The 26791-nt window shown below is 40.4% G+C and overlaps 1 protein-coding gene across 1 annotated transcript; it reads left to right on the forward strand.

Annotated features, from left to right (window-relative positions):
• The first annotated feature begins 506 nt into the window (after positions 1 to 506).
• Positions 507 to 26269, forward strand: LOC144642029 (uncharacterized). Its single transcript, XM_078501031.1, is given in 14 exon segments — positions 507 to 1434; positions 1436 to 2128; positions 2130 to 5010; positions 5013 to 5095; positions 5097 to 7859; positions 7861 to 7922; positions 7924 to 9802; positions 9804 to 13826; positions 13828 to 13953; positions 13955 to 15196; positions 15198 to 23690; positions 23967 to 24131; positions 24953 to 24994; positions 25734 to 26269. Coding segments are annotated over 14 exon segments (23421 nt in total). The 5' UTR covers positions 507 to 666; the 3' UTR covers positions 25935 to 26269.
• Positions 26270 to 26791: the final 522 nt, after the last annotated feature.

Consider the following 26791-nt stretch of genomic DNA (forward strand, 5'->3'; position numbering starts at 1 on the left):
GACACGATATGTTTCATATTTTAATTAGTTTTTAGCCTAAAACATGAACATGATATATGGCGAAGGAACACGTCCACTTACTCCAGGTATATCAACAACATGTCCGACATGGTACACCCTAAGCGTTTCACACATCTCTGCCTAATATATCTTGACGTTCGTTTTGTCTATTTGTAAGCGAGTTCTCTATAGCATTTGATATCGAAAGCAATTTATAACTGTTCGAATGGAACACAAAAAGGAACGGAGTCTTATTGTTTTCCATCAGTGAGAAAAACCGCATTGTGGCAAAAACTCAAAAATGGTGTTTACGGCCTTGAGATAAAAATTATATGTAAGCTCTGTGAGAGACAAAGATTTTTGTCCAAGAAATAACCTGAAATGGCGCTGTTTAAGCCAAATATTTACCTATCTCTCACCTGTTATGCTGGTGGGGTGATCAATTATTAAAACGCTTTCGCAGCACATTTGTATACGTTTTGCGCGTTACTACATTTACTGAAGTTCGACGCACTTTTGCTTAATCGGCTGTTGTTTTACCGTCACTGATCGCCGATGATATCCTTTCCAGCTTGGATTCGTTTCCTTACAAGAAAGAATGGCTGTTTTATCAATTAGAGTGAACTGATTCAGTTTTTGTCGGTGTCAAATATTTTTCTTGAAAACATGGAGGAGTTTGAAGCGTCAAACGTAAATACTGCAGATACTCTCGTCAAGGAATTTGCTAAGGAAAAAAATGACATCGTTTGTGGTTTTCTTAAGGAGAAAGAAATAATTGAAATGATGCATAAAGAGGAAGTGAATGATCTCATCAAAAAGTTTGAGCAGGAGAAAGAATACATGCGAAACGAATTTGAATTAGAAAAGCAAGACCTGTTGCAAGGATTTCAAACACAGCAGGTGGAAAAGACAAACGAGTTTCAACGCGAGCGGGAAAAAATGGAAGCGAAGCAGGCCAAGGATTGCCAATCGCTAGAAAGGACAACAGAAACAAAATATAAAGAAGAGAAGCTTAAAATGAGACGACAGTACGAGGAAGTTATCGCAGAAAAAAACGAAGAAATAAAAATGTTGCGAAGAGAAATGTTGCGTGCACAACATCAGGGCGATTTAACCAGAGCCTCACCAGACAATGATATTTATATTTCGCGAATTGAGCACGAAGATGAGCTAAGACGCGTCACCAATGATTTTGAAATGGAAAAGTTAGAACTTGAGAGAAAATGTGATCGCGAAAAAGCGGAGCTTGTGCAGGTTTTTGCGAATCAGGCAGAACGAATGAATGCAAACTTTGATCAAGAGAAACAGGGAATACAACAAGATCACCAAAAGGAATTGGAGTTTAAACTGGAAGTCACGGAAAGGTTGCTTTCTGAGAAATCAGATCTTGAAAGAAAGAGAATGATTCAACAGTTTGAGCGCGAAATAGCTGAAGCTGCAGGAGAGTTTAGAGATCGGGTTTAACGAGAGGCTTCTTGAGAAACAAGAGGCTATTGATGATCTTGAAAAAGAGAAAAAGGAACTACTGAATGCATTGCAGAATGAAAGATTTAGTTTAGCCCAACTTTATAACCGTGAAATTTCTTTGCTTACAAATCCAGATCAAGTAACCAAAGAGGACTTGGAAGTTGCCCTCATTGACGAAATTGCCAAGCTGAAACAAGAACACGACGACACACTGATCGAGATGGAAGGACAACATAAACAGAAGATCGAGGTAATTAAGCGTGGCCAACAACCTACAAAAGAATTAGAACGCAGGCATTGCAAGAAAATCGAGAAACTGAAGAAAGAATTCGAACATGAGAAGGAAAGTCTGGAGGCACAATTCAGAAACGAGCAATTTAATTTGCTGAAGAGTTTCGAGTTTGAACGAAACGACTTGGAACAGCGATATGAGGAAATTATCAATGAAAAGGAATTAGAAATACAACAGAGGGAAGAAGACATGCGACGTATGTACGAGGGAGACATTGAAGAGCTAAAATCGATTGTAGAGAAACAAAGAGAGGAGCTGGAAGTCTCCAAACAGAAACTGGGAGACTTAGCTGGTGAAATGGAAGAGTTTGCTAGCGAAAAGAACAGGATAGAAGAGAAATTTCATAAGGAGAACAATCAATGCCAAAATCCTCGAACAGACGATAGAAAAAAATATCCGAGCATTCGAGAAAAACTTGAAAGAAGCTGAAGTATTGCATCAGCAGGAAATCGAAAAGAAGGTAGAGGAATTTACGAGAGAAAAAAGTCAACTCAGGGAACAACTGGAAAATGAAAAGCTGGATTTGCAAAGGGAAATCGAAATGCTAAAAGTGAGGCTGGACGAGTTCCAAATGGTGTCAGAAAACGCGATTGTTACAAGCAGTGAAAACATTCTAGAAAGTGATCTTGGTGTAAACAATGCAACAGACAAGGAACGTAACTACATAACACCGGACGAGGAATCAAAAAGAGAAGGAAGCAAGAGCTCATTACAAGAAATAAAGGGCAAAATGGGGCCATTAGCTAATAAGGATAGCGGTAAGGAGATCGTGGGTGAAGATGAAGAGGAAGCAAAGAGAAACACAAAACAGGACATGAACAAATTTCTTGGTAACATCAAGGAAAAACTGAAGAAATGCATCTCCGAGGAGGAAAAGAAAGATACCTTGGAAGATCTCCAAATGTCCAATAAGCAAATGAAGGACGAAATCAATCAGGCGATCGTGGAAATTGACAAGCTTGGCAATAGTAAAAATGAACACGATGTTGTCTCGCTGGAGGATGAACCAACGTTTTCTTTGGAAGATCAGCTACTTGCTCTGGAAGACATTTTAAAAGAAGGCGATTCTGACGGGAAAAGTGAGAAATCTAGAAAAGATCAGGTGAACGAAAAGGTGAAAGATATTTTAAAAAATGCTCACAGATGTCATGAAGTGGAAAAGTTAAAGCTTAAAGAAGAAAACCAAGAGGAAATCAGCAAACTGATGAAAGAAGTAGCTGATGAAAAGAGGGCGAGATTGCAAGACTCACTGGAAGCTCTAAAACGCCTTCAAGAGCTAGATCCAAATGGAAATCAATCTTTGGATCACGTCGCTAGAAAAGCCACTGAAGAGAAAGGTACATCAACAGATGATCTTGAGAGCACAAAGGACGATTGTAGCCGTCAGAAAACTAGGACGGACGGTAAAGAGAGCGATACACACACTCCTTCAGAGATTGTGGAAGAGCTGAGGCGCGAAAAAGAAGAAATGAAACGTTCAATTGACGAACTGGAGAAGAGTTTCACCAAAGAAAAGGAAGATCTCATGGAAAAACTCCAAACACAGCACAAGGAATTTGTGATGAGCTCTGAAGGTGAGATTATTGAAAATCTCCTCAAGCAGAAGTCCACTTTAGAAGAGGCTTTCAATCTCGAAAGATTCTACTTAAGCAGGCTTTACTACCTGGAGATGAAAGACGAACTGGAGGATATACTTTGCCGCAAGAAAGACAAAATGAAGAAGGACTTTGATCGTAACAAGATGGACATTATCCTAAAATACGAAAGCGAAATTGCAGACTTACACAGCTTGCTTTCCGAGAAAGGTGAGATGGAGCTTAGATTGCTGCAAGACAGAAATGATACTATGCGAAAGCTACTTGCCAGCCAAAAAAGAAAGGGCCCTGAAAAAGGCAAAGCTGAAGATAAAAGAAACGAAAAAGAAAGACTTGAACGCGAAAAGGAAAACCTTGAGGTTTCAATCCCTCTAAAGAAAGAAATAGCTGAGCTGCAGAACAAAAGGCACCAAGAACATGAAACTGCCGTTGCTAATCTTAAAGAAGCCGTCGACCTAATAAAGGACATCTTGTCTACCCCGCCATTAATCTCACAAGAAGATGATCAGCAGCTTGACCGATACAGCTTTATTAGCGACGATCCTGTACGTTCAGCTGTAAACTCACCTGAAGATAAATTGAGTGAGAGAAACCTCAAGCCTGGTAAACGACTTCTGGTATCCGAAGAAGAGATCCGCAGCAAAGATGAGTTAAAGGCTGCTTTAGAAAACCTTGTCGAACTTGTTCTAAACGATGAAGAAGATTCAGTTTATGACTCGGAGACAACGTCTGGGGCGAGTTCAGATCTGGAGTCGGAAGAATCAGGTCCTACAACTGTAAACGGCGAAAGCGACGAAGGAGCGTATTCCGGGCCCGAATCAACTGATGGTGATACATTGAACATCAAGAAAGCGGAACTGGATTTTGCCTTTAATCTCGAGAGGTTTAACCTTTCAAGAGTTTATTATGGAGAATACAGAGACAGCCTAAAGAAGGCCATGAAGAAACTAGCGAAGGCCAAAGATTCTCTTCGTAATAAGCGAAAAGATCTGGAAAATGACCTGCTCAGTGGGATCAAGAAGCTGGTTGACAGAACTCAATTTGGTATGGAAAATACACAAGTATCCAACCCAGACACTCCAATACCTGGCGTAGAAGAAGCAGTTATCAGTGATCACGAGGACAGGTCAAAGGACGATATTGATGGTGCACAGCTTACAGAAACCAAGAAGGAAGACAATAAGGAGGCGTCCGTGAGGGGAGATGATGACGTATTAGAGGATTCCCATGGATACATAGAAAGCGAAAGAGAGGAGGAGAAGAAAGGGAATCTTCCGGTTGATTCTGAGCAATCGTTGACTGAAGATAATGGTCCGAAAGACGGAAAAGACGAAATGGAAGGTATGCCTCAGGAAAACATCACTTTGGATGAAAAAGACAATCAAGATCATCCCCGCAGTGAAAATGACATCGAAAGTGCGACTATTGTTGAGAAACATGAAACAGAAACTGAACCAGAATTCGAGAGAGGACTAACTGAAGAGGAAAAGGAACGTCCCGGTAGAATGGTCGAAGAATCTGGATTGCTTGAGGACAAAGTTGATGAAGAAAGTCCGATAGGACAAAGGAATAACATCTCTCCACCTGTCGAAGTTACTAGTAGTGAGGGTCAGCAAGACAAAGCAGAGAAAGAACAAGATTCAGAAGCAGAGACAACGTGAAGCCACTTAACAAGGACGATCAAGTAACCCTAGAAGATAGGAGGGAAGCTTCACGAGATAAGAAACACGGGAAAGAAGACTGTAGATGTAGAGCAACATGCCAACGAAGACATTTTAGCGGAAGGAGAAGAGCAACTACCTAACCAGAACAATGACAGACTAACGGAAGACAGGGGAGAAGCTCCCCTAGGAAATAAAGACGATTCAGAGCAGTTTACCAAAGAAGGTATTCTGCCAGAACCTGGGCATATAGGCGACGCAAAAGAAGAGTCAAAAATGAAAGTGAGCGATTCATCTCATAAAAAGTCACTTAACCTGGGAGAGACTTTCCCGAGAAGTGAAGGCGCGAACGAAGATGGCGGTGGAGGACAAGATTCAGAAGCAGATATCAATAGTAAAGATTCAACGTTTGAGAAACCAGTCACCCAGAAAAGCGAGAGACCCACGGAAAATAAAAGAGAGGCTTCCAAGGGAACTGAAGACGCAGAGAAAGATGGCTGTGAAGAAAAAGCTACAGAAGATGACATTTCGACAAAAGCAGAAGACGTATCAGAAGTAGAGGCTGGTGAAGACAAGGACAGATTAGAAAAGGATGAGACCAATTACCAAGTTAAACAGCAAAAAGAGCAACCTGCCATTTACAAAGCAGACGAATCTCACAAAACACCGGACGTGGAAATATTGGTTGCTACTGATCATGAAGGTGAAATCAAGGAAGCCGAGAAAACAATTCAGAAAAATGTAGAAACGGAGCACCATCCCGAATCAGAAGTACAGCCAAAAGTTCGATCTAAATTGGTCGATGCTAGTGAAATTAAACCTTCTCATGAGTCAGCCAAGGAAGATAAGAAATTTGAGAGCAACGAAGAGGATGACAACTTTGAGAAAGACGAAGGCGAAAACCTCTCTGAGTCTGAAGAGAAAATAAACATTTCAGAGTATGATAAATCACACACCCTATTACAAGCAACGGACGGGGAAAATGTGGACCTTAGTCGCGAAGGAAGTCCATCTCCTGTTAATGACCAAGATCTTATAAAACAGCTGAACATAAATAACAAAGTACTTCAAGATAAGTTCGATCTGCTGTGCGAGTTAGTTGGCAAAGCATTTGTTAATGAAATCCCAGAACTTAACGACGAGAAAGAAAAAGAGGATAAGTTAGTAGCGCTAGAGAGTCTGAACGAATTATACGCAGAAAAAGAACAGCTTGCAGATGAGTTGAAACAGGTCGACTCACAAATAAAGGAGCTTACTGCAACAGGTAATGACCAGCTAAGAGATCTCAACAAGCGACTGGATGACGAGGAAATGCAACTGTTGCGTTCACTGAGAGAAATTGACAAAAAGCTGAAAAACAATGACGATAAAGAGCTAGTAGAACACCTCCTTAAAGAAAAAGAAGACGTTTGCACCAAGCTTGATGAAATTAACAGCCTACTAAACGAGCAGAAGGAAGCAATGGTAGAGCTAGGAAGCAAGGACGCCCACACTGTTCCTGGCCTCATGTGCAAGCAAGATGTGTTAAAGGATGATCTATGTGAAAAAGCACGACAGCTTAGTTACAAAACAAATATGTTGGAGGCAGCAACAAAGGCATCTGGGAAAGAGAAAGAGAATTTGAAAAACTCCTTAAACAGTTTGAATAATCAACTCGCCGCTTTAGAGGACAGCATGCAGGAAAGTGATATCAATGCCCATCCCCATGGGACAAAACAAAGCAAAGAGCTGCCACCCGAAATCGCGTCTTTGGTTAAAAGCAAGGCAGACACAGAAAATGACAGAGCAAAGCTAGAAAAAGTGATCAAGAAAACAGAGAATGACATTGGCAGATACAGCAGAATATTGGACGAACAAAGAAATAGATTACAGCCCTTTCAAAGAAAAAGAGCACGTATCGAGGAGTCCCTTGATTGGGCTACCTCAATACCAAGTGAAGGCGAAATAATATCAAAGCAAAGCGAAGACGAGGACGTTGAAGAACCTATGGAACATCGAACTGAAGCCCTTTTGATGGATAAGACAGAGACTGCTGGTGAAAGACAGAGAGAAATGGAGAAGATTATTAGAGAATTAGACTTGGAGATCAGCAAACTTGAATTACCATATGAGCTTGAGCGGGAAATCAGTGAGGAAATCCCCACAGCTGACAAAATAGGGATCGTCAATCAAGTTAAGCTGCGTACAGAGGAGGACTTAAAACGCCTAGAAGAAGAAATCGTTGAGGAACAAAACAAATTAAAAGAGGCAGGCTTCAGTGATCCCATAACACTTACTCAACATTTGGAAGAAAAAGAATATTTGACAAAAGAAATTGTCAAAATTGACAATAGCCAATCAACTGTGGATGGTTCCATGAGTGAAACGAACCTTCCTTTGGTAAAACAACTGAAGAACCTTCTCTTACTGAAGAAAACCCTCGAAGAAAAGGCTCAGAAGCTGGATGGAGAAATTTCTGATGAACAGTGCAATTTTATTGATGCACGGCAGTTCAAAAGCACTGGAAATCTAAACCCAGAATCAAAATCAAATATTAAGGTGCTTGTTGACACCAAAGCAAAGTCAGTGGCAGGCCTGCAGGATACCAACGAGAAGATATTGCAGACTCTCAGTACAGGTGGTCTAAAAGGGCCACAAACTGAATTCATCGAGGAATGCGTTGAGCGAAAGGTGAAACTTGAAGACGAAATAGACAAACTACAGGATAAAATTGATGATGAAACCCTACGGGCTGCTGAGATGTTGGCAGATCTTCTGGAACAGAAATCTGCAATCAGTGAAGAACTACGAAACACATCAGAAAGTGCTACAGAAGAAGCAAATAGGCTACAGGAAAACGTTTCTTGACAATGATAACATTCCTGAAGAAATCAATGAGCTTATTTGCCAAGCTCTTCTGGAGCCGGAGATCACAGGCGGCTGTTAATCAGGAGAGAAATGAACTGCATCAGAGACAGAGAGAAATGGAAGACATTGTCAAGAAGAAAGCTGAAAGTCTAAGAGAAGCTAAACGACAGGGGAGAGATCCAGATGAGGTTGAAGACGCTCTTGAACAGGTTGTAAGAGAAAAGATACCAGTAGACCAAAGACTTCATGAGATTCAAGATAACCAGACTGACAGTAAAGGACCGACACTTCAGTTACCTTCTACAGTTAGAGGACACAAAGAAGGACTAGCAGAAGGTAGTAAACTAGAACTGAAAACAGGTGGGGACGACGACACCCTGGAGCAGGTCCTCAAAGAAAACACATCTGTAGATAAACCAATTGAAACGGCTCTTGAGGACGAAACAGCGCTTTCTTCAACTAAAACTGATCTAAAAGGCGAGGGAGGCACAGATTTAGTACATTCGGAGGAGAACTTGGATGAAAAACGTAGAGAACTAGAAGAAAGCCTTCGTCAAACTGAGAACTGCCTGTGCGATATGTTACAAATCTCGGGGCCTACGGAGCTTTCTAATGGACTAGAGAAAGATGACCTACAAAAGCTTAAATCCCTAGCTGCTGAGAAGGTAAAGCTTGAAGAAGACCTACAAAAAACTAAGTCACTAGAGGACCTTTTGAACAAGAAAGAAACGATATTACAGGAACAACTTTGTGGTAAGGACGAAGGCAAAGAAGGTCGTGAAAGAAATACGCAACTGGAAAGTGAGCTGAAGAAATTGAATAAATTAATTAAGCGTAGAGAGAAAGAGATGCAGGAGATGGAAACGAAAAAGGACGACAAGGAAGAAGCGCTTAATCAGCTTAGTAGCGACAAAGAAAACTTGGACGAAACATTGGAATCTCTGAAAGAAAATATCGAGAAGGCTAAGAAAGACGTAGAAGCTGCCTTAGAGGAGGTACAGACAAACATGAATGAACACGAGAAATGCTCAAGCGAAGAAGAAAATGCGCTTCAACAAGAATTAGAGGTATTGCAAAATGAGATTGAACTCTGCAATAAAGAAGTAAAAGAAGGAGAGGAGGAGTTGAATCGTCTTAAGAAAGAATCCCGTCAGCGAAAGGATGCCGTCCCGGGAGACGCGCTGGACCTTGAGAAGTTACTAATTGAAAAAGAGAATTTAAGAGAGTATTTAGCCGAAATCGACGCGAGACTTGACAACAGTCAAACAGATGCAAGCGAACAAGCGGCTCCTGCTAACATCGAAGAGCTACGAAACCAAAAGAAGGAAGTTGAGGTGAAGCTGGAAGGGATAAGAGATGAAAAGGCAAAGTTGGATGTAGAATTTGAAGACGACGAAATGGATGAGGTAATGAAGGAATTAGCACAACGGAAGAAGGAACTTGAGCAAAGAAAGCGAGATATATCAGATCTAATACGTGGTTCAGGAGTGGCAGGTACACTGGCCGAAAAAAGGAAAAAACGTGAAAGCATATTGCCACGTTATTATTTCCAGGAAATCTTAGAAGAGATGGCAAAAGATGAAAAGACTCTGACTGAGTTGATAAAGGAACAAGAGGACTTAAAGAATGCCTCTCAAAGACGAAGCGAACGTTTGGAAGATGCGATTGACTTGTTTAAGTCCAAAATTGGCGAAGATCTTGTTAATGCTATAACATCGTTAGATCCTGAAAACATTCAATCAGACAGAAGAAATGAATATCCAGCAGGAATAGACGAAGTACAAAGTGACGAGGCAACCATCAGTGACATACTCAAAGACCTCAGCGCAGAAAATAAAGAGCTAATAGACATGAACGGTGAACTCAGTGCGGATTTGGAAACGCTCAAGGAGAAAATTGGAGAGGAACTAGTTCAAGCACTGTTAAACAATAATCTGCCGAAAAAAGGAGCTGGGATTGGGAGATACTATCAGCGCCGTTCAGGACAAAGAAGAGACGTTGGCAAGCATTTTACGTAAACAGAAAGGAGAAAAGGACTTAATTGGGGACATGCTTGGAGAAGACCTCTTAAACTCTATTTTGAAGTCGGAAGATACACTTGACACGGGACATCATGATGATTCTGCACTGGAACTTGTGGCTCCTGGCATCATGAGAAAATACGACGAAGATCTTGAAAATGTGATTGCCGTGTATGAAAAAGAGCTTGACAATCTATCTCGTGAAAACGACTTGCTGAAGGAAAAGCTGGGCAAAGATCTTTCTCGAGCTCTTCTACAAATGAGCAAAAGACCAGAAACGCCGGTGAGCACAGATAAGATGGAACAAGATATTCCTTCAAAATCACAAGATGGAAAGACAATTCCGGATGAAACACTGTCTGATGAGAGACAACCTTTATCAGATATCGAACATGATAGCAGATCTACACCTTTTTTTAAAGGGCGTACAGTCTATGATAAAGAAGGCTCAAATAGCGACGATATAACAAAGGAAAGCATGAAAAGTGTTGACGTTCCTAAATCCAAGACGGCAGAAATAAAAGGAACTGAGAAAGAGCAAGATATTCAATCATCAAAAGAACAACAAACCGCAAAAAATGTAGATCACTTTAATGATACAGAAACTCTACCAGAACAAGGAAGTATAACAACTATCATGCCAACTAGCAGCGAGCCCAGACTTTATAACATCGTTGCATCACATTTTGGTTCTCGAGTGGAGAAAAGCTCATCTGACTTGACTGACGAAGACGACGGAATGACGAAGGGATTTTTAAATGCGCCGACAATAATGAGAGATAACGGTATCACACTTGAAGAGGTCATAGATCAGTATGAAAATGACCTTGGAAGAACTCCAAACAAAAGAGCTAAAGGAAGAGCAGCGGATGGCATTTCTGCAGTAGACGATACAATGCAAGGTATCGTTGACGCTCAGGAGAAGAACATGGAAATGCTGCGCGTCCTAAAAGAGAGACTTGGAGAAGATCTTGTATCCGCCTTAATGAATGAAACAGAGGAAGACTACTTAGATGATCTTATGAATGATGTGAAGGAGTCTAAGACTGGAGACCTTGTCGAGTCACAGGGGGATGACGAAATGAATTTCCAAGAAAAACCACGTGCAGCACAAGAAACTGAACCAGCCGGGGAACAGACATCGACTGAAGTCAAAGAAACGCTAGATTCCAGTGTGGACGTTTTGCCAGGGGAAAATCCAGCAGTCTTAATGGATGATGAAGGCGACACAGTGCAGACAAACCTTAGCGAAGAGGATACGGCAAACAAGAGGACACTAAAGGCACCAAGTATTGCTCTTGGGAAAAACAAAACTCTTGCTGATGTCATAGAATCTTACGAAGTTGGACTAGATTCTTTGCGGTCTAAGCTAGGACCATCCTTAACAAACACGTTGTTATCCATGGAAGACCAAACCATTGGGGAAATAGAAGATAATGACCAAGGAATGAGAAAGACACCTACCAGGGAATTAAAAGAAGAAGCGCCGAGCAAAGAAAGGCAAGAAAAAGTTGGCGATGTGGGAAAAGATAGGAAAAATGATAGTAAAGTAGCAAATACCACAGAGAAAAGTCCTGGAGACCTCGTCAGCACTGAGAAAGATAGCTATCCAGTGAAAGAATTAAGAGCACCTGATATCATGGCAACAAGTGGAAAAACGCTTGAAGAAGTGATAGAAGACTATGAAGAAAGAATTAACGAAGAAGTTAACAACCTTGAGAAGGAAGTCAGTCTCCTAAAGGAAAAACTTGGTAACGACCTGTTTGATACTCTTCTTGCGCATCCAAACACCGATGGAGAGACAACTGCACCAGAAGAAATTGCAGACCAAGCATACCCTAAAGAAACCGATTCAGAATCCTTTGCAACGGTAGAAGATGGTTCTGAAATAGACGATTTAAAAGCAAAATCGTTGCTACAAGACGAAGGAAGAACTGTGGAGAATATCTTAAGAAAATACGAAAAGCAGCTCGAGGAATTAGGTAAATTAGTTCCAAATGAGAATAATGAAGGCATCTCGATTTTAGACCTGACATCAAACTACGAAGACAAGATAGCAGATCTGGAGAAAGAAAACAAGACATTGGCGGACCGTTTAGCAAACCTTTCAGAAGTCATAGGCCCTGACCTTCTGAACAAGTTAGAAGATATTGAGGATGAACAAAAGAACAAAAACGAAGGCGATGTTGATGGTGTCGAGGAAGATAATATAAAAGCGCTGATGGTTGTGCAAAAGGAGGACAAATCACTAGAGAGAGTTTTAAGAAATTACGAGAAAGAACTAGATGTTTTGAGGAAAATGCTTTCAAACCAAAGTGAAGAAGATATCTCTATAGCAGACGCCATTAAAGACTACGAAGGAAAAATCGAGGATCTCGAAAACAGACACACGAGTCTTATAGGGGACCACGGCACACTTGTCAATAGAATTGGCAGCGACCTTGTGGATGATATCTTGACGTTGCCGCTGGTTTACAGTGGGAAAGATGGAGGCAACATTCATCAGTCCGATGGCGATTTATTGACACAACCAGAAACATCGAAATTCAAGATTACAAGTGGCTTGAATGCCCCAGAAATCATGAAAAGAGACGACTCGACTCTAGAAGACGTTTTGGGAATATACGAGAAAGCGCTAGGTCTGCTTCCTCGAACACCAGTTCCAGGGGATGACAGCTTTGTTGATAGCAAGATGCACACGTTTGAAGAATTAAAGAAAGAGAACAAGATATTAAGAGATGCCCTTGGAGATAGTTTAGCAACAAACCTAGTAGCAATAGCAGAAAAAGCAGCTCCCGCAATATCGAGTGCATCAAAGAAAAGTACTAAACCAGGTGAATTAAACGGTCAGTCTGAAGAAAGAGCTGAAATCGTGACTGATACTGCAGAAAATGTGAAACAGACAAGTGAGCACGACCGTGACGACAGCATGCCCGCTTACACTGAAGAAAATAAACTAGAAGCTGTTAAGCTCGTAAGGGATGAAGAAGAAACGATTGAAAATATCCTGAATGATTACGAGAAGGAGCTTGAAGCACTACGCAAATTAGTTCCTAGTGAGATAAGTGAAGGAATATCCGTTTCAGAGCTGGTGAAAGACTACGAAGATAAGATCGAGAAACTGGAAAATGAAAAGAAAACTTTGATGGGCACGTTAGACAACCTTGAGAAGAATATTGGCCCCGGCCTTGTAGATGAGCTTCAAAATCTGAACACCAACAATAAAGAACACGATAGCAAGCATTTGGATGACAAGAAACCTTCTGGTCTACAGGCGCCTATTTTAATGGACAATGAAAGCAGAACACTGGAAGGCGTTGTAAAATGTTATGAAAATGAACTCGATGTGCTTCGAAAATTGATACCAAATGAAGGTGAAGAGGCAAGCTCCATTTCAGACATCATAAACGACTATGAAGACAAAATTGAAGGCCTTTCTAACCAGAACAAAACTCTCTCGAAAGAGTTGCGTGAGCTCAAATTAAAAATTGGTAGTGGCCTTTTCAGTGAGCTCCAGGATGTGGCAGTAGCAAAAGTCGAGGAAAAGGAAAGTGCCAGCGAAGCAGGTGAGACCGATGATAACAGCGGCATGAAAACGAAGAGAAAGCTCAATGCTCCTGGCATAATGAATGAAAACAAGTTACCACTGGAAGATATCGTAGCAACATACGAACAAGATCTTTATAGTCTCGAGAGAGAAAATAAAATCTATAAGGACAGTCTCGGTAAAGGCCTGGCTGAAGCTTTATTACAAATGGCACAGGATAGAGACAATTGTTCTTATGAAATATTTGAAACCCAAGACCTTCAAGACACTTCTAAAGCGATTGAAAGGCTGCCGGATAAACCAGCTGAGCTGAGTCAGGATAGAATTGCAGCTATAAGAGGAACATTTTGCGAATACATGAAGCAGCCAACACAGAATGAGCTTGACGATGAAGCAGATAGAAGATTCAGAAACAGACCCAAATGAACTAAAAGCTACGACCCTTCTGAGAGAGGACGGAAAAGACCTCGGAAAAATATTGAGACATTACGAGAAAGAGTTAGAAGCTCTCAGAAAATTAACGTCCTGGAGAAACAGAAGATGGCGTTTCAATTTCAGACATTATCAGTGAATACGAGAGCAAATACGATGCTTTGGAAAGCGAAAACAAGTTCTTAACTCAGAGGTTGCATAACCTAAGAGAAGCTATTGGGGAAGACCTTTATGGTGCGTTAGACGATGTGCAACGTGAAGGAATTGAAGACGATGGCAAAGATTATTCCAGTGATATGGAGATTAATATAGATGTAATTAATGTGATGAAAAATGAAGACAGAACCCTAGAGAAGGTCGTTAAAAACTACGAAAAAGAGTTAATTGCCTTAAGAAAGCTTGTGCCTGATGGGGAAGTCGAAAGTGGCTCCATATCAGATGTCATCAAAGAGTACGAGGACAAGGTCGAAGAACTTCAAAGGCAAAACGAGGATCTAGGAAATACCCTAGACCAACTAGAAGGCAAAATCGGAAGTAGTCTTTTTAAAGATCTTAAGAAAAGGTACACGGAGGGAGATGAAGCAGGAGGTATTTCCGACGATGTTGGTTTGCAAGAGGCAGCAAAAGAGCCAGAAATTAAGTTAACGTCAGGAGCGCCAGAAGAAGTTATTGAAAGAGAGCTCACTTTGGAGAGCATATTGGCTGCCCATGAAAAAGATATCAGCGACTTGACAAAAGAAAACAAAGTCTTGAAAGACATCCTTGGCCCAAGACTTGCAGAAACTCTGCTTAATATGGGAGACGAAACGGAGATGTCTCTTCTCGCAGGTTCGGACGATCAGTTTCACGAGACTCACATGCAAGTCAGTGAAGAACCAACGACTTCGACGTTACCGAGGAAAGGAAAAGGAAGTAAAAAGCAACGTAGTAAGAAAGGTAGTGTGGAGGATTTAACTAAAGTATACGAGCAGCCGCTTGTCAAAAACAACAATGATGAAACAGAGGAAAGCTCAGATTCTCCTGCTGGTAATTTAAAAGCCGAATCCCTCGTTAGAGATGAAGGTCGAACCATAGAGGATATCTTAAAAAGCTACGAAAAGGAACTCGAAGCAGTAACGAGACTGATTCCCACTAATGAGGGAATTTCGATTTCAGACCTGGTTACAGAGTACGAGAACAAAATTGAAAGCCTGGAAAAAGAAAATGATGGCTTAGTTAATAGGCTAGATAATATACAGAAGAAGATTGGAACTAAGCTCTTAAGCGCAGTAGAGAATGGAGAACAAGAGACAGAGCCAAGAGTCAAAGACGACAGTGACCACGGAGTGGAGGGTAAACTTAAAGGCTCCAGGAATTATGCAGAAAGAGGAAAGAACGCTGGAGAATGTAGTCAACACATACGAGAAGGAGCTCGATGCGCTAAGAAGTCTCATTCCAAGCAAAGGACAAGGAGGACAGTCCATTAACGATGTGGTAAAAGCCTACGAAGACAAACTGGACCAACTTAGAGCAGGAAATGAGAGCTTGAGAAAAGACTCAGATAGACTAGCAAAAAGAATTGGACCCAATCTTGTTTATGATATTCAAAAACTGGAAGACATCAGCAGTGACGTACCCGAAGGTGCCAACCAATCGTATGTCACAGCGGATTCTGAGCAGGAAAAACCAGTTAAGGACTTGAAGGTCACTAAGATCATGGATGTAAAGCAGTCAACATTGGAAGATGTACTGGAAACATATGAAAACGCGCTTGGAATTTTTCTCACTGACTCGTCGACCTCCATAGGAGAATTAAGCTCGGAGAATTTCATTGATGATCACACGAGCACCATCGAGGAATTAAAGCAAGAAAACGATATCCTCAAAGATAGCGTTGGCGTTTCCCTATCGCAAAGATTATTAAATCTAGCCAAAGACGACGAAGATGCAACTCAGCAAATTTCGTATGATAACCATGAAACGACCCAAATCTCGGACGGAGAAACGGAACCTGACTTCGACGACGTTACCTCAACACACCCGCCTCAGAAAGGTAGCCAGAAAGATGCGACGAGCAAAACCCTGTCCTCACCAGAAGAATTGAAAGCTGAAAGTCTCATGAAAGAGGAAGGGAGGACAATAGAAAACATCCTGAAAAATTATGAAAAAGAACTGGACGCTCTAAAATCACTGGTTTCTAACGATCCGAGACATCCAGTTGACGCTATTTCAAATCTGGTGACGAAATACGAGGACGAGGTAGACCTTCTAAAAAAGGAGAAAAGCAATCTGACGGATCGAATAGAGTTTCTTGAGGGGAAAATTGGCCACGATCTAATGAATGACCTGGAAAATCAAAGGCATTTGTATACAGCGGACAGTGAGGGTACTTCAGAAGGTGTAAGAAAATGTGAGCTAAGTGCTCCAGTTATTATGGAAGAGGAGAACAGAACACTTGAAACAGTAATAAATTGTTACGAGAAGGAACTTGATGCCCTTCGGAAGCTGGCTTCAAACAAAGGAGAGGGTCAGCAAGTCTCCATTTCAGATATTATTAAAGATTACGAGGATAAGGTAGATGACCTTAAAGAAGAAAACAACACGCTAAAGCATCAGTATGATACCTTAGCCGACAGACTTGGCAGCAATCTTGTAAACGATATAAGGAGACTAAACGAGGAAGGAATCAAAAGGGAAGCGTCTTTGGAGGGCGAAAAAGAAACTAAAGGGGAAGTGAATGCTGCTGGATCAGAAAAACCACTAAAAGCGCCCAAAATCATGCGTGAAAACAATTCTACGTTGGCGAATGTCCTTGAAACATATGAAGACGCGCTCGGGCTCAACCTCGATCGCGCGGGTTTGTCTAATGGAGACGCAGACGAGGCAAATGTTACTGATGACCAACTACAAGCTTTTAAGGAGCTTCTAGATGAAAACAAAATCTTCAAAACGAGCATGGGAGAAAAATTGGCCCAAAACATACTGGAGATAGCAAAGGCGAAAGAGAGTGGAGGGGATTTGGAATATGACGATTCTAAGCAAGGTGAAGATGGCAGGCATGAAAATGCTTTAATGGAAATGGCGCAAGAGAGAAGGTCGTCCACGGCCATCGAAAGAAAAGACAGCAAGCCATTTGAAGTCTACGCGACTTCTCCGTCGGATGAATTGAAAGCTTACGCATTAATGACAGACAAAGGGAGCACAGTTGAAAATATTTTGAAGAACTATGAAAAGGAAATTGAAGCCCTTTCTAAGCTGATTCCAAACGAGGCAGATTTGGGCTATTCAATATCGGACCTTGTTAAAGAATACGAGGAAAAAATTGAAAATTTGAAAACAGAGAACTGTAGTTTAGGAAACAGGTTGGAAAGCCTTGCAGAGAAAATTGGCCAAGATCTTGTCAGCGACTTGGAAAGTCCAGTGTTGGCAAAAGACAGAGACGATGATGACTTAGAGGCCCCTTTAGTCATGCAGAACGAAGGAAAAACTTTAGAGAACATCGTGAAAAATTATGAAAAGGAACTAGAAGTCCTTAGAAAGACTGTTTCAGATCAAGGAGAAAATCCACACACTATAACAGATATGGTGCATGAATACGAAGGAAAACTCGAAGAGTTAAGAACAGAGAATAAAAACTTGAAAGAACAGTTTGGCTGTCTGAAACAAAGCATTGGCCCCGACTTGTTAGAAGAAGTGATTTCAATAAAGAGTGATGTTGCCAAAGACGATTTAGAAGAAGAAGAGGAAAAAGAAATGTGCACTAAACAAGCAAAGTTAAAGGCTCCTAAAATCATGCAAGATAAGAAGTTAACCCTGGAAGATGTTCTGGAGTCATACGAAACCGCTTTATCAGCTGGTCCTGGTGATGAGATGATGTCGAAGGTGGACGACATTTTGGAAGATAAAGCAATCCATAATCTAAACCGAGAAAACAGAGTGTTCAGAGATGCACTTGGCGATGGCTTGGCACAAAGACTATTAGAAGTTAACAAAGTAAAGGACGTTGCTGGCTCGCAACAATCAGATGATGAGAAGAGCTCAACTCCAGGATTAGAGAGAGATACGGGCACAATTGAAACCACTGGAAAAAGTGACCAGCCGCCCTCAGAAGCAAGTGATTTAAAAGCAACGGCATTAATAATCGACGAGGGTTTAACAATTGAAAATGTTTTCCGAAAGTATGAAAGAGACCTTGAAGCTCTTAGCGGACTTGATCACAAAGATGGTCACACTACTACCGCGGATATTGCAGTCTACGGTGATGACAGTTTGAGAAGACGTTCGGAAAAAGATCCACAAGATTTCGTCGGTGAAAGGGTAGGCGACTCAACGGCAAGTGCTTTTGAAAAAGCAAGACGACATCCGAACGAGGAGATGGAGCTTTTAAAGGAAAAAGTTGGATTTGACCTTGTAAACGAATTGTTGCTACTTGGTAAGACCGACTCAGGAAGGGAACAAAGGTGGGAAGCACTTGAAACAATGAAGGAAGAGGAAAAGACTTTGGCAAACATTTTAGAAAGTTATGAACGGGAGCTAGAGAGATTAAAAAGGGAAAAGAGTGCCATTGAGGTTCTTGTTAATGACAATGAAAGTGATGGCCAGTCTGCTCTTGACATTATTTCGCAATACGAGGATGAAATTGAACATCTCAAGGATAAAAATAAAGAACTGGAGACAAAATTATCAGTCCTGATTGCAAGAATGGGCGATAACCTTGTAAACGACGTTCTTGAAATAAACAGTAATCAGGCAAGGACTCTTTGTTCTTCTTTGAAGGCGCTTGAAATAATGGAAAAAGAAGAGAAGCAACTTTCAGCCATTTTAGAGCAGTATGAAAGTGACATAAGCAAGCTGAAAAGAGAGAATGAAATGCTTAATGCCATTGCGAGCAAAGAAAGTGTAGACGGGAAGCCATTAACAAGTCTTGTTTCGGAATATGAAAGAAAGATTCAAGAACTGGTAGATGACAAACGTCAGGCAGAAGCCAACCTAAGGGCGTTGTCAGAGAAAGTCGGAAGATCTTTAGCAAATGAAATTTTAAGACCTGGTGAAAATGAAGAGACTTTCTCGCCGCTAGATGCCCTTAAAATTATGGAAAATGAGGAGAAAACTCTCGCTGAAGTGACAGAAGAATATGAAAACGATCTTGCAAGAATAAAACGAGAAATCACCGCATTAGAAGACCTTGTTTCTGAAGACGTGGAAAAGTCGTCGTTTATGGAGAGAATTTCAAAATACGAATATGAAATTTCTAATTTGAACAACAGAATGCAAGAAAAAGCTTTGCTAGAAAGAAGGGTAGGCACGGACTTGTCAAGACAAATAACAGCGTTGGCCAAAAATGCAAGTAAAAGGCAGCAAGCTGCCACACTGAGAGCTGTTGACGTCATGGAGAAAGACGAAAATATAACACTCGCTGATGTCATAAAAGATTACGAGGAAGAACGGGAAAAGAATGAACACGAAATATTGACACTAAAGGAACTAGTGTCCGGTGACATTCTCGAGATAGCAACATCCCAAGAAAGCGAAATAGATGAACTCAAGAAGGTAAAAGCGATCCTTGCTAACGAACTGGACTTGATAACTAATAAAGTTGGCAAGGAGTTAACTGACGAAATAATGAAAAGGTCAAATCAACAGCCAAAAACGGAAATCAAAACGTTTTATCCTGAAATTGTTGAAAGAATGGAATCTGAAGTAAAGCCCCTGGCGTGTATTTTAGAAGACTATGAAAAGGAAATACAGCAGTTGCGTAACAAAAATGAGGAACTTAGCAATAAAGAAGATACACTTACAAAGGTCTCCGAGAAAATTGGGAGAGACCTTTTGGATGAACTTTTGAAAGAAGATTTATCTGAAGGTTCTCAAACCGAGGTTAAACCTATATTTGAAGCCTCAGAGTTGATGTCTATTGAAGAAAAAACTTTGGGCGAAGTTATTATCAGCTATGAAAACGAACTGGAGAAACTGAAACGGGAAAACGAGGCTCTCCGTCTGTTGACAGAGAAAGAAAGCTCCTCGGATAATTCAGTTCTTGACGTTTTATCTGACTACGAGGAAAAAATTGAGAAACTAAAAGAAGAGAATAGAAAGGTCAATAAAACATTGCAAAAACTGACTCAAAGGGTGGGAACAGAATTGACTGAGGAATTGCTCAAACTGCCGGACGATGTGGACAAATCTTCAGCGGAAGTAGTTAACAAGATACAAGCACTAAAAACGCTCCAAGAAAACCAAACCACATTAGCTCATGTGTTGCAAAACTATGAGAAAAGACTGAAAGAAGGCGAAGAGGCTGACCTTGGTCCTTTAGTTTCGGGACAGCCTATCACTGAGGATGTAAAGTATGCCCAGGTAGTTCGTGTCAGTGAAAGCGAGCCCCAAATTACCATTTCAGAAGACGAGCTACCCGAGAAAAGCAGATATCTACAAGAAGATAAAACTTACGAATCGAAGGCCTCAGGGGAAAATGCTTCGTACCAGCCTGAAGACTCTAAAGAAATTTCATCGGACGACCAGGGAAAAATTAAGAAACCTGCTGATGTCAACACAACACTACGCAACAAAATGGAACAGTTATCAAAAAAAGTAGGCAGAGAACTTGCAGAGGAGCTAATGAGGTCTCCCGAAGATGAAGACAACGAAGTTAAAGCAGTAGTCACCTTTGGATCTGTACGGGACCTTGACGCTTTTGACGACTTAGTCGCAGGGAGAGCAACAATAGCCCAGGTTTTGGAAAGTTACGAGAAACAATTAAAAAGAACATCACAAGATGGGAAAGTTGATTTCAGTCGACCGCTTGTCGAGAGTCGCATTGTAAAAGAGGACATAAAATGTGCCCAGTTGCTGCGTGCCAATGAATATGCACCAAACGCTTTGTGTATGCCAAGTGATCAATTCGCAGTCGAGGAGGAAATCTGTGATTTTAGCGAGGTGGAGGTTGTTAGCCATTTCAAATTTCCCAATTTTGATGACAACTTGGTACACGACCAAGACGAAATGGCCTCTAGTAAACCAAATGCTGGCGTGAATAAGACTGAGGACCGCGTAGTTCCAGGCGATCTGGATCTGAGCGCTTTAGAGGACCTAATTTTAATGGAGCCGCAAATCATGTCAAATCCCGACGAATCACTGCTTTTGTGCCAGGATAGCGAAATAGTTCAAGAGGAAATCATCAAAGTAGAGGTTCCCATGCATGAAGAGCACTTTAATTCTGAGTACATGGAAAAGCTTTTTGGCAGTGAAATTCCGGTGGTAGAGATAGGGGATCAGTGCGTAGATAGGGATTCAAGTTGGGCCGAAACATATTTAAACGAAACAACACCAGAGACAAGTGCACATGATAAATACGAGTTGGAGAGTCTCAAAAACAAAGTCAAAGAGCTAGAGAAAGAACTCGAGGAAGAGAAAAGTTTGAAAGAGAAGTACGAAAAAGATGTTCAAGATCTGCTAAAAGACATTGTTGACCTCAAAATGAAACAAGCAGGAGACGATGACGAAGAAACACCAGACGAGACACGTCAACGAATAAAAGAAGAGATCGAGTTAAAACAGGACAACAAACGACTTCAGGAGGACTTAAGAAAGGAAAAGAAGAGACGACTATCCATAGAGGAAAGCAAAAGGGACTTGCTAGATGAAGTAGACGGCTTGATGAGAGAAAAAGAAATGCTTCTTAAACAACAAAATGGCGCTAAAGATAGTGAAAAACTGTTAGAAGACATGATCAATTTAAGGAAGAAACTTGGAGAACTAGACACAGAAAATAAACAATTAAAGAAAGAAGTTAAAGAACTGAAAGAAGCATTAAGTGAAGTGGTGGTCACTCACGATGACGAGAAAAATAAACTATTGGCGGATTGCGAGAAAGAGAAGTCTGAGATGATGGAAGAACTGGTGGCTTCAAAGATCGAGCTTGAAACTCAGCTACAAGAGCTGCTAGGAATGAATGACGATCTTAAAGGAACTATAAAAAATCTTCAAGAGGAACTTAAAGAGTCAAGTGAAAGGCTAGCTACAGAAGGAGAAGTTCAAGACCATAACGAATGCACAGACGCCGAAATAAACAATAATGACGAAGACAATGTTTCTTTGATGCAGAAATTGAAACAGTTGGAACTAGAAGCAAACGAAAACGAAAGAAATCTTCTATACGAAAAAGAGAAAAATGAGAGGCTAAAAGAACAACTTGACGAAACAGAAAATGCACTAAAGCAGACCTTGACCAAGTATCAAGACGAAATTAAATCCATAGAGACAGAGAAAGCAAAGCAAGAGGATGAACTGCGAAAAGAAATCGAAATTTTAGTCAACAAGCTTGAGTTAGAGAAGGCGTCAGCTGAGCAAAAACAAAAGGACTTCGAAGAAGTTGTTCAAAGGGAAAAAGAGCGTTTGAAAGAAGATATAGAAACAGAACACGAAAGAGAGAAGAAGAAATTACAGCATGACTTTGAAGACAAAGAAGAGGAACTAAATAGGCAAGGAAAGAGGCGTTCAGCACAATTACAAGACCAGGGGGTACAATGGAAGCAAGAAAGGGAAGAACTGCAAGCAATATTTCGTGCGGAGAAAGAAAAACTACAAAAAGCGTTTGACGACGAATTAAAAATAAAAATAAATGAAAATGACGAGAAACACAAACAAACAAATGAAGAAATGAATCGCAAGTTTGCCAAAGAGAAAAAGGAAATCAAGGCGACTATTGAGAAAAAGATCTACGAACAGTTACTTGATAAAAATATGGCTGCGGAAAGTGACTTCCAAGAAGTCCTTTCTAAAATTTTGCAAGAGCATGCTAAAGAGATCGAAGGTGTGGAGAACGACATACGGAAGGCTGAGGAAAGGTTTAAGGAAGACAAGAACAAACTGATTGAACAAAGTGACAGCGAGAAAGAAGCTTTAAAGAAATTACACGAAGAAGAAAAGAAGGCCCTTGAATCCACAGTTCAGAACCTTCTAAAGGAAGTCGTTAAGCTGAAGCAACAAAGAAAAGAAATCAGAATGATTCACAAAAAGGAGAAAGAAGCTATGGAAGAAATTTACGAAAGAGATCGACTAAAGCTTAAGGACGATTGGGAACAGTACAAGAGAGATCTGTTAAGCAAACTTCAAGAAGACTTTGACAGCAAATTAGCAAACGAGACAACGAAGCTTGAAACAAGGTTAGAAGATATGAAACAAGAACTGAACAAATCGGAACAAAAGAGAAAAGAACTAGAGGATCGCTTGAAAGGAAGTGCCATTGATAGTGAGCATGTTAGATCCTACGAAGAAGCAAAAGGCGACAAGACTGACAAAGACGACGAAGCACATTCAGGGGAACTAAAGTCCATGAAGAAAAGCTTGGAAGATGAATACGACAAGAAGCTCAAAGAAGAAAAGCTTAAGTTTGAAGAAACGTTGCAAGGCTTACGGCGTGAAATTGGAAACTTGCAAGAAAAGCGAAAGCTTATTCAAGATAAGATCTACAATCAAGATCCTTCTCTTGTGGACAGGAATTTAATGGAGAAGAGCATTGCAAATTACAAAATGGAGATGCTATCGAAAATGGAAGAAGAACTAACACAGAAGATAGCTCGCGAGAAGAAGCCTCTCGAAGAGACAATTAAAGAACAACAGCTAGAAATCGATGATTTAAAGCGTCAACGCTGGGAACTGCGGAACCAGATAAGGCGGGAGCGGTCCAAACTAGAGGAAGAGTTTGAAATTGAGAGGGAAAGAATGGAAAACCAGTTCTTAAAGGATAAAGAAGAGCTGAAAAGCAAGCTGGAGACTAGATTGCAACGAGAGATGTCAAAGAGAGCTATGGAAGACAAAGTTAGCAGAACTCTCAGTCCGATTTCTAACGTAAGTATATTGACAAAATTCTGAGAATGAAACCAGAAAATGAATGAGATAAAATTAAGCGCAAAACCTGAGTTTTGCTCCTTGGCACACTTGCAATTTCATGATACAAAAAACCCGGCTAAATTACCGTATATTAAGGAAGATTCAAGTTCATAGTATGGAAAAAAGACGAGCGAGCAAAGTTTGACTCCCATGCCTATTGCATTGTATATACCATTCTGATACTATTGTCCATACCGTTAAATGGTCATTTCGCCTGTAATGTTTCTGTTCTAGGAGTCACCTTATAATCCACAAGAATCACCACGGAGGCTCAGGTCTGAAAACTTGTCTCTCAGAGACGATAATCAACGCCTTGAATTAGAAGTTAGACAGTTGACGTGCAAACTTGAAGCCTTGGAGTCCAGTTTTGAAGGAGTCATGTCTTCGGAAAAGATTAAGGTACGATCTCCTTAAACTTTGTTACTGTCAGTAATTTCTGTTACCGCATTTTCAACATTCATATCATTTAGGCTACACTTATACAGAAAAAGCAATGTGAGTAAGCAAACAAAAGAAAGTCCACCCACATTTCTTGGCCGGAATTTGTGCCTATATTAACAGCGGAAGAAACAAAGAGCATACTTATCAGTGCTTCATGCATCCTTGGTCCAATACTTGACTTCATACTGATGATCAGATTGATAATCATTCTTTTCCTTGTATCAGAGAATGTTTTAATAAAATAAAATAACAAGCTGAAAAATTCTGGTCTGTATGCAATCGAATCCCGGTTTCTTGAACCACCAAGGGAAACGAAAATTGGTTCGAGAAATCGGAAACTCGAAGAATCGAGGGTTAAATGAGGGTCTGAATGGGGGGTCCACATGTCGGTAGTCAGTTAAAATTTTTTTTCGTGTAGTTATTTTTTTGCCTGTCGCTGGTCGGTATTGGAGGATCCTGTTTCAGTTTTTTTTTTGTCGTTGTCGGTTTTTCGCCCTTTGTCAGTAGCCGGTTAACCCCATTTAGGACCCTCTTAAATTGCAGCTTTCGACTAAGTGGGGCGAAGCCAAGGAAAACGACCTTAATTTCTGTCTGCAAAAAAAGCATCTAACAGCTTGATAAAAATGCGGCACATCCTATAAATTCTCGTACGTGTATTGATTATACACAATTTAAGTGACTGCTTTTTTACAGTAAATGCTGGACTGTAAGAAAGTCAGTTAAAATAAATGCTAAGACATACGTCACACTTAGGTTTAACGGTTTGCTTTAAATTGCAGTTTGAAAGAATGAGACGAATTCAAGAAAAAATGCCCAAGAAGGTAAGTAAAAAAAAACATGAGAGGGTGATTAAAGTAGGGTCCATATTATGCTTCATGTAAAGTTCACTTTTTTTTATCCAGTTTATGATCTTTCACGTGATAACAGGTGGCAGTCACAGTTAACTGCAAAATAAGAACTCGATTCCCTCCTGAAATAGGTCCTTCGCAGAACCTAGTCACGTGACTTTTTAACTCATGCCAGAAATCAAAAGAGCGTAATGGAATGAGTAGGTTGGTCAATTGTGAATTTAGAAGATTTGTATGAAACAAAAGGTGGGCATGGTTGTTGAAAGGATAGATAACACTATGTCTTGTACATAGTGTAGCTCGTTTTGTTAACATGTATACACTGGATGACGACTTATCCGATAGATAAATAAGCGTTATCCACCCTTTAAAAAACAAGGCGATGGATAGAAAGCTTGCCATCCAGCATACAAATAAAATCCTTTAAATTTATCAAACATTTTTAAAATCTCACACTTAACCATCAAGGTCACGTGACAGGGCTCTATTAAGGGGCTAATATGTTGGTAAAAGGGGGCTCATTGGTACGATTAATGTGATTGGTTTCAGAGAGAATTTCCTTTGATAAACTTCTAGTTGATAATAAACTAAATGCTTCGTTGCTATGTATTTTTTATTAAGGGCACTTTTTTCGATTAAGACTTATTGTTTTATTGTGTTCCAGTGTTCCTTTGTAATATTCTCTCGAATTCAATGATCTTTTTTTTTACAGGTTACTTTCTCGGAGGAAGTGGAGACAAGAATGATGGATTACACAACAGGTGATGCAAATGAGACTGTACTACAAGAACTGCGAGAAAGGGACAATCAAGTCAGGCAACTATTGGAACAAAAAAGATATTACGAGGAAGTCCTGTCAGAGCTCTGTGAAGAAGCGGGACTCTTTGAACTTGACCAAAACGTTGTGATTTGATTAGCATGAACTAATATACAGTCAATATATTTTGCTCTCTGCCGTATAAAATTGTTAAAAACGTCTGTCATAAATTCAATTGTGCGCTATCTTAGCTACAAGTTTTGTTGATTAATTTATTTATTCACTTATTTATTCAGCCAAATATCTATTTTTAAGAAAGCACATTCGGTTTAATGGAAGGTCCCGTACGTTTTAAGTAATGATGTCTCACTGCAAAGACTTTTATTAAAGGTAGAGTAGGACAGCAGATACACGAAGACGTCTTTTTCTTATCTGTTACCATGCAAAAATTAATTTTAGTATTCATTTACATTAAAAACACAAATTGTAATAAGACTCAGTTGAAATCAATGTCTGCGAAAAAATTTTTAACTTTTTTATTGTTCCCCTTCTTCTTTTCTGTTAAATATTTTAAATTTTTTTTTTTTTTTAGGCCTTTTTTCCAAAAAAAATTTTAGACTCTTTTTCGGCAACCCATTTTAAATGTACTCTTGTTGGAATGACGCCATTTCCATGCACATATAATTCTCATGGCGTAACGTTTACATGCACAAAAACGGTTTTCAGAATATATTACATAACAATTTAGTTTACGCTTTCGTGAGAAGATCGTTTATCTTAAAACGCTTGAAAAACGTGTGACAACATGCGTTAGTAGCACCTCTTTTGTACATTATTACTTACTTACTCCCCTATACCCCATCGGCGCTAGGGCGCTGCCCTTTTTTCTTATTTTTTTTTTTTTTTTTGTTTTTAACCCCTATAAAAACCCCCAACCCGGCCGCCCGGGTCCCTTCCCCCCCCCTCTTTGGGGTAGTTTTTCCCCCACCCGATTCAAAACACACCACCCCCCC

This window comes from Oculina patagonica, chromosome 1 (assembly GCF_052425735.1).
Source record: "Oculina patagonica isolate OP01 chromosome 1, crgOcupat, whole genome shotgun sequence".
Taxonomy (NCBI): domain Eukaryota; kingdom Metazoa; phylum Cnidaria; class Anthozoa; order Scleractinia; family Oculinidae; genus Oculina; species Oculina patagonica.